Below are 7,375 nucleotides of genomic sequence, written 5' to 3'. Positions count from 1 at the left end.
CCTCGTTCACAAAGGAGCTTTCTTTGAAGGGACAGAACATGTTCTTCACTACACAACTAGTACCAAGCGGGATTAGGGAAACCTACAAACTGCACTGCACACTGGCGGGGTAGGATGACCACGTCACGGCCATCCTTTTAATTGTGTACATAGGGTGATCTTTCAGTAAGAGACGTGGATGTCAATAGAGATCCAATGTGCTGCAAGTGATTGAGTAGCACAAATCAATGTGGACTGTATATATATATATATATATATATATATATATATATATATATATATATATATATATATATATATATATATATATATATATATATATATATATATATATATATATATATATATATATGGACCAAATCAATCGCATATATCCTTTATTTTTTGCATAAAAGGTGACTCGATACTAGTTGTTGCTTACTTTAATTTCGCCCCAATAGGGATTTTTTCACAAGTGAACGTTTTCCTTCTGCAGGACTTACACAAATGGTAGATCCATCTGGCGTGGATTTTTATCAGAGAGGAAATAAAGACTAAGATTAAAATATGTGTCAATGCATTTCTAATCAGGAAACTAGTTCTGTCAGTTGGACCGTCTTCTCCTTTTTGCAGACAAATGTGCACAACCCTCCCTTGGATCAGTTAGAATATTTCAGCTCTTTTCAGGCTTAATTACAATCTGACGTCAGGCAAAGGTCGAATCGCAGACTCCTTTGCCTTATGCAGGTCCCCAAAGCTACAGAGGCAGATGAAACCAGCTCTAACCCGATCACATCCCCACGAATGATTACCAATGTTGGTGTGTACACAGACATTGCAGTAGAATTACAGTGACAGTTACAGATAAAATACACTAAGCATCCTTCAACAAAGCCATTCCTAGAGGCCGCAGCGAGCATGGGCACCATGCTAGAAGCAGCCTCAAACGTGGCAGCATGGCTCAGCCTTGGATGGAAAAGACCAAACAGCTCCCGGAATCCAATCCTCACAACCACACTCATTTGGTCCTCTGTGTCGTTTGGGAGCGGGCGTGCCCTCCATACATCCACATCACGACACGAGGGGCTGCTCGGTGGACCCCTCAGAAGATTGGGATGTAATTGTCGATTTTGGCTCGGTGCCTCTGAGCAATGCACTCCGCTATCCACACAATGTTCCTGCACTCTTGCTCCTTCAACTTGACAAATGCATAGAACACACCAAAGTGGAACTGGTTCAGGAACGCCAGCTTATTCAACTTAACCTACAACAGGGAGAAAGAGCATGTCAGCATCCATTCTATCACTTGGTCTGCGCTTCTCTCATTTTCATGTTCGAGCTATGTTATTAATTTTAGAAGAACGAAACGACGAAAACCAATACTGAATATAGTATGGGAATATAAATATGAAACAGAACATGCAAATATACAATAAAGCTATTAGGAAGTAAAGAGTACTAAGAAAATAAATTAACAACGAGCTACTTTCAAGAGCATACAAAACAAGTATACCATGTAGGCCAAATGACAGCTATACATTTTAGGATATATCCGGTTTTACAATTTTCCCAATGATGAATTAACAACATTCCTCACTCAAAGTATCGAGGGGCATTCAAAACAGTCGGCGGGTAAAAGATCATTTGGAATATGCTACTTACCAGTATGCATCTGTTCTTGGCATGAAGGGCTGCTGACATTCATATCTGTGCATAGATCGCCGCCTAGTGTTGGGTCCGGATGGTTGCACATTGTTGTCCTGGAAGAGTCTTCGAAGTATCACGAGATAGGTGGCTCCTCCCCTGGACTACAGTGCGCATGGGCATCCTCTCCATCCCCAGATTGTTTTCGCCATTGTGGCAGAGATGGAGTGTAATACTGAAAGTGATGACCATGCCTGAAAATGATTCTGAGAGCTACAGCTGCGACAGGCACCGGGAAGGAGGGCGGGCAATATGAATATCAGCAGCCCTTCATGCCAAGAACAGATGCATACTGGTAAGTAGCATATTCCGTTCGAGGCATGAGGGCTGCTGAATTCATATCTGTGCATAGAAAAAATAGCAGTTTCCTCCTTACCGGCGGGTGCCCGTGCCAGCTGCAGCAGTCTGAAAGAGAGTTCTGAGAACAGCCTGTCTTACAGCAGCTTGCTGTTTGGAGTGTACATCTACGCAGTAGTGTTTGGTAAATGTATGTATGGTGGTCCATGTGGCTGCTCTACATATATCTTCTAGAGGAATATTACCCAGGAAAGCCATGGAAGCCCCCAACTTGCGTGTGGAATGCACTTTAGGGGGAACTGTTAATGTGCGCTTAGCTTTCTGATAACAGATCTGGATACATTTAACAATCCACCTGGCTATACCCGACTTGGAGATAGGGTTGCCTTTATGTTGTGGAGAGAATGCAACGAACAGCTGTTTAGTCTTTCGAAAGTCTTTTGTCCTGTCGATGTAATACAGGAGAGCTCTTTTGACATCCAAGGTGTGCAGTGCTCTGTCTGCCACTGAATCAGGGTTAGGAAAGAAAACTGGCAGTTCTATATTCTGGTTAAGGTGGAACTGCGAAACCACTTTTGGCATGAATTTAGGGTTCGTGCGAAGCACCACTATATTTGCATGAATTAGCAGGTAGGGTTCCTGAATTGTGAGGGCTTGCAGTTCACTGACCCTCCGCAGCGATGTAATAGCTATTAGGAAGGCCACCTTCCAGGTGAGGAACTGTATTTCACAGGAATGGAGTGGTTCAAAGGGTGGCCCCATGAGTCTGGTGAGAACGATATTTAAGTTCCAGACTGGCGAAGGGGGGTGTCTGGGAGGGATTACTCTCTTAAGTCCTTCCAAAAAGACTTTAATGGCAGGCACCCTGAAAACGGAAAGGTGCTGCCTGTTTTGAAGGTAAGCGGCTATGGCCGCCAGATGGATCCTGATGGAACTGTATGCCAGGTTGCATTGGTACAGATGCAACAAGTAGCATATGATGTTTTGCGTAGATGCGTCCAACGGATTAATGTTATTGTTGGAGCAGTAAATAACAAACCGCTTCCATTTGGCTGCATAGCAGGCCCTGGTAGTCGGTCGTCTTGCCTCCTTGATGATGTTCATGCACTCAGGAGGCAAGTTCAGGTATCCAAACTCTATGACCTCAGGAGCCAAATCGCAAGGTTCAACTGTTGGGGATCTGGGTGCTGAATGTCGCCATGGCTCTGAGTGAGGAGGCTGGGAGTGAGGCGCAACCGTTGGTGTGGCACCACCAGGATGAGTGTCATGGAGTGCTGTCGCAGTTTGAGCGCCACCAGAGGTATGAGGGGGGCTGGCGGAAAAGCATACGCAAATCTGCCGGACCAGTTCATCCATATCGCATTGCCCTGAGACTGAGGGTGTGGGAACCTGGCGGCGAAGTTTGGGCATTTTGCGTTATCGCTTGTGGCGAAGAGGTCGATGTCTGGATGACCCCACTGTTGGAAGTACGGATGGAGAACCGACGGGTGGATCTCCCACTCGTGCATCTGATGACTGTGCCTGCTGAGCAGGTCCGCCATTTGGTTGTCGACACCCGGGAGATGCTCCGCCATGAGGAAGATGTTCCTCTGAATGGCCCACTTCCACATGCTCTGGGCTAGGTGAGACAGCTGTGGGGAGTGCGTGCCTCCCTGCTTCTGGATGTAATACATGGCGGTCATGTTGTCCTTCCGGACTAACACGACCTTGTTGCACAGGTGCAACTTGAATGCCTTCAGTGCCATGAAGATCGCCATCAGTTCCAACACATTGATATGCATACTCTGCTGTTGTGCTGTCCATAGTCCCTGCACTGTGTAGTGGAGTACATGCGCTCCCCAACCCTGGAGAGATGCGTCCGTCATTAGCACTATCTGTGGGACAGGCTCTTGGAACGGTCGTCCCCTGCAAAGGTTTTGTGGGTTCCACCAATGCAGAGAGTTGTAAGCACGACCGGTCACCAACACTAGGTCTTTTAGATGGCCATGAGCCTGGTTCCACTGACGGGCTAAGCATTCTTGAAGGGGACGCATGTGGAGCCTCGCGTGCGGGACTATGAATATGCAGGATGCCATCATGCTGATCAGTTGCATGAACACCTGCGCTGGGAGGGATCGCTGAGGTTGGAACCTCCGGATGAGCGTTTGCATGCTGTTGACCGTGGCCGGGTTCGGCTGCGCCGTGGCAGACTGGGTGTTTAGTGTTGCCTCCAGGTACTGTTGCACATGGGGTGGCTGCAGGTGAGACTTTGCGTAGTTGAGAGAGAACCCCAGACTGTGAAGGAGGTGAATGGTCCGCGACATGTCGCGGCCGCACTGCATGGCAGATTTGGCATGCACGAGCCAGTCGTCCAGGTAGGGATACACGTGAACACCTTGCCTGCGAAGGTGCGCCGCCACAGTCGCCAAGCACTTGGTGAAGACCCTGGGAGCAGTAGTGACCCTGAACGGCAGAACTTTGAATTGGTAATGCTGATTGTCGATTGTGAACCTGAGATATTTTTTGTGACTTGGGTGAATGGGAATGTGGAAATATGCATCCTTGAGGTCCAGGGTGGCTAGGAAGTCGCCCTGACGGAGCAGCGGCAGGACCTGTTGTAAGGTTAGCATGTTAAAGTGCTCTGAAAGGATGTATTGGTTGAGGGGTCTGAGGTCTAGAATGGGCCGCAGGGACCCGTCCTTTTTTGGAATCATTTTGGAATCAAGAAGTACAGGGAGTACACCCCTGCACCCCTTTCTTCGACAGGCACGAGTTCTATGGCTCCTTTTTGCAGCATGGAGAGTACTTCTTGCTGCAATAAGTGCGTGTGCTCTGCGGACATAGGACGGTTTCTTGGGGGTATGTTGGGGGGGGGGTGGAGGTTAGTTTTAGACAATAGCCGTACCGGATAAGTTGTCTCACCCACCTGTCTGTTGTGAAGTTTTCCCAGAGTGGCAGGAACTGCTGGAGTCTCCCCCTGACAGGTGTTAGATGGTCGGGGGGCAGTGACAAGAAGTCACTGTTTGTTGGGAGTGGAGGACCTGGCGTTGTTATTGCCGCGGCCTCTCCCTTTGGCGCTGTTCCCACGGTATCCACCTCTGGTGTTTTTAGTGTAGGCAGATTGCGTGTTGACCTTGGCGTACTGGGAATGCTGTAGAGCCTGTCCTCTTGTTGCTCCCCTGTTACCGGAGCGACGAAAGGAACTGCCCCGAAACTGCTGTGACTGGAGAGCCCCCATGGATTTCGCTGTCTGTGTCCTTTTTCATTTTCTCAAGTGTTGTGTCAACTTCCGGTCCAAACAGGAAGTCCGGATTAACCGGCTGATTGAGAAGAGTAGTTTGGATCTCGGATTTAAACCCTGAGATGCGCAGCCATGCATGGCGTCGCAGCATCACGCTAGTATTTACTGCCCTTGCTGCAGTGTCTGCTGCGTCCAGTGCGCATTTGATTGACGCATTGGAGATCAGTTTCCCCTCTTGTATAACCATTTCTGCTGCCTCTCTGTACATATCAGGCATGTGCTGCAGTAATTTTTCTAGGGTGTCGTAGTGCGCCCTGTCGTATCTAGCCAACAGGGCCAGTGTATAGGCTATTCTCCAAATGTTAGCGGCTTGCGCTGCCACACGCTTCCCAGACGCTTCAAAGATCTTTGACTCTTTGTCCGGAGGGGGAGCGTCACCAGTGGATTGAGAGTTAGCCCTTTTGCGTGCATTAGCCGCCACGAGGGAGTCCAAGGGGAGCTGGCCTTTGATGTAGGTGGGGTCCACTGGGGCAGGCCTGTATTTCTTGTCGATCCGGGGATTGATAACCCTGGCTTTGGTTGGCTCCTTGAAAATGGCTGTGGCATGCTTGAGGACCCCCTTAAGCATGGGCAGAGTCTTGGTGGAGCGTTCAGATGTGGAGAAGGTGTCAAATAAGAAATCTTCATCCACTGGCTCAGCATGCATTTCGACGTCATGGTTAAGGGCAGCCCGCTCTATTAATGCATTAAATGCTGCAGTGTCCTCAGTTGGAGATGGTTTCACATTGTAGGACTGAGTCTGGAGCGGTATGGGGGTCATCAGGGTCATCGCCTGCTCCTGCCCATTGATTTGAGACATCCTGATCAGTGTCAGTGTTGTAAGAGAAGGCCATTTGGCCATAGTCCACATTCAAGTCCTCCTCACTCTGTGTTGGAGAATGAAAAGTATGGTGCGAATAGTCCTGAAGAGGTTCAACAAGAACCGGAGAGGTGGTGGAGACCAATTTCTTTTTGAGGGGAATCCTGTAACCTTCCAAAGGATGTTCAGGCGCGATCTTCCGCTTGTGGACGGTAAGCCTGCCCGACTACGAGTCAATAAACAGTTTTGCCTGGTTGTCGTAAGAAGGCTCATGATAGACGACCTGTTCATGTGAGGACACTTTCGCCATCTTGGAAGCCTCGAGATGCTTTGGACGGGCCGTGGGCGGAAGGCCAAACTTAAGAGGCGTCGATTCCGCAGGCTTCAAACCTGAAGCGGCTGTTTCGGGTTTCTTCGACGCCTGTGTAGGCCGCTCGCTTGACCGCGTCGAATCGAGCTCCCGGCGCGGTGCGCCTCCATCCTTGGACGTTGACGACAATTTCGGGGCGTCCTTGGCCGTGGCCTCGACCCTCTTCGCAAGCCCAGCCTTGAGTCCTGAGAGGGGTGGCTCGAGACTTTTACCCAACGGTAGTCCTTTGCCCTTCTCGCCATGTTTGGTAGTCGTCGCCGACGCCGAGCCCTTCGAGGCGACGTGCTTGCTGGCCGAGCCCTGCTTCGAAGTCCCAGTCTTGGCGCCGACGGGTATCTTCGGCGTCGAAGGATCGTCGACAGCCTTAGAGGTGTTCGTCGACGTCGAACCGACCACCATCTTGAGTAGTTTCGGTTTCGATTTCGGCTCCGTCTGTTTCGGTTTCGATTTTGCAGAATCGACCGATGGCTCCTTTGAAAGGGTCTTAGCCTGGCTATGTCACGGGGCTGTAGACCGAGAGGATGGATCTTGGCTAAGGCCTTTCGGCGATGCCTCAACCGGAGCCGGAGAGGGCTGAATGTTAATGATAGGCCCCGTAACTGCGGGCGGACTCGGTTCTCCACCAGAGTCGTCATCAACAGCCGCAAGGGCCTCATCGTTGTCCCCTACCTCGACGACGTCTTGGTCGTGGACGAATTCCTCGTCTGGCTCGTCCACCTCGAAATTGGAGTCCTGCTCCAACGCCGGTTCCGACATTTCTTCGGGAATGTCCTCTTCCGCCTCTTCCTCATCTTGGAAGAGTTCCTCGTCCCCGGCATCGAAGATGTTTGCAGGTGCTGGAGCCGACTGCTGGGCCGACTGCCTCGCCCCGCGTCGAAGTTTAATAGTCTTCTTTGAGCGGAACCTCGAGCAGGCGAAACATTTTGACTCGTCGTGGTTGGGGGAC

The 7,375-nt window shown here is 49.9% G+C and overlaps 1 protein-coding gene across 1 annotated transcript in view; it reads right to left on the bottom strand.

Annotated features, from left to right (window-relative positions):
- Window positions 1-376: 376 nt before the first annotated feature.
- ATP6V0D1 (ATPase H+ transporting V0 subunit d1) overlaps window positions 377-7,375 on the bottom strand; it is a 368,906-nt gene continuing 361,907 nt past the window's right edge. Inside the window, exon 8 of the mRNA XM_086945246.1 lies at window positions 377-1,243. Within this exon, the coding sequence (XP_086801372.1) occupies window positions 1,082-1,243 (162 nt within the window). The 3' untranslated portion in view covers window positions 377-1,081. The remainder of the gene's footprint in view (window positions 1,244-7,375) is intronic.

Source organism: Lissotriton vulgaris, chromosome 12 (genome assembly GCF_964263255.1).
Source record: "Lissotriton vulgaris chromosome 12, aLisVul1.2, whole genome shotgun sequence".
Classification (NCBI taxonomy): Eukaryota; Metazoa; Chordata; class Amphibia; order Caudata; family Salamandridae; genus Lissotriton; species Lissotriton vulgaris.
Note: the sequence above shows the minus strand (reverse complement) of the source record. Positions and strands in the feature narration are given on the sequence as shown.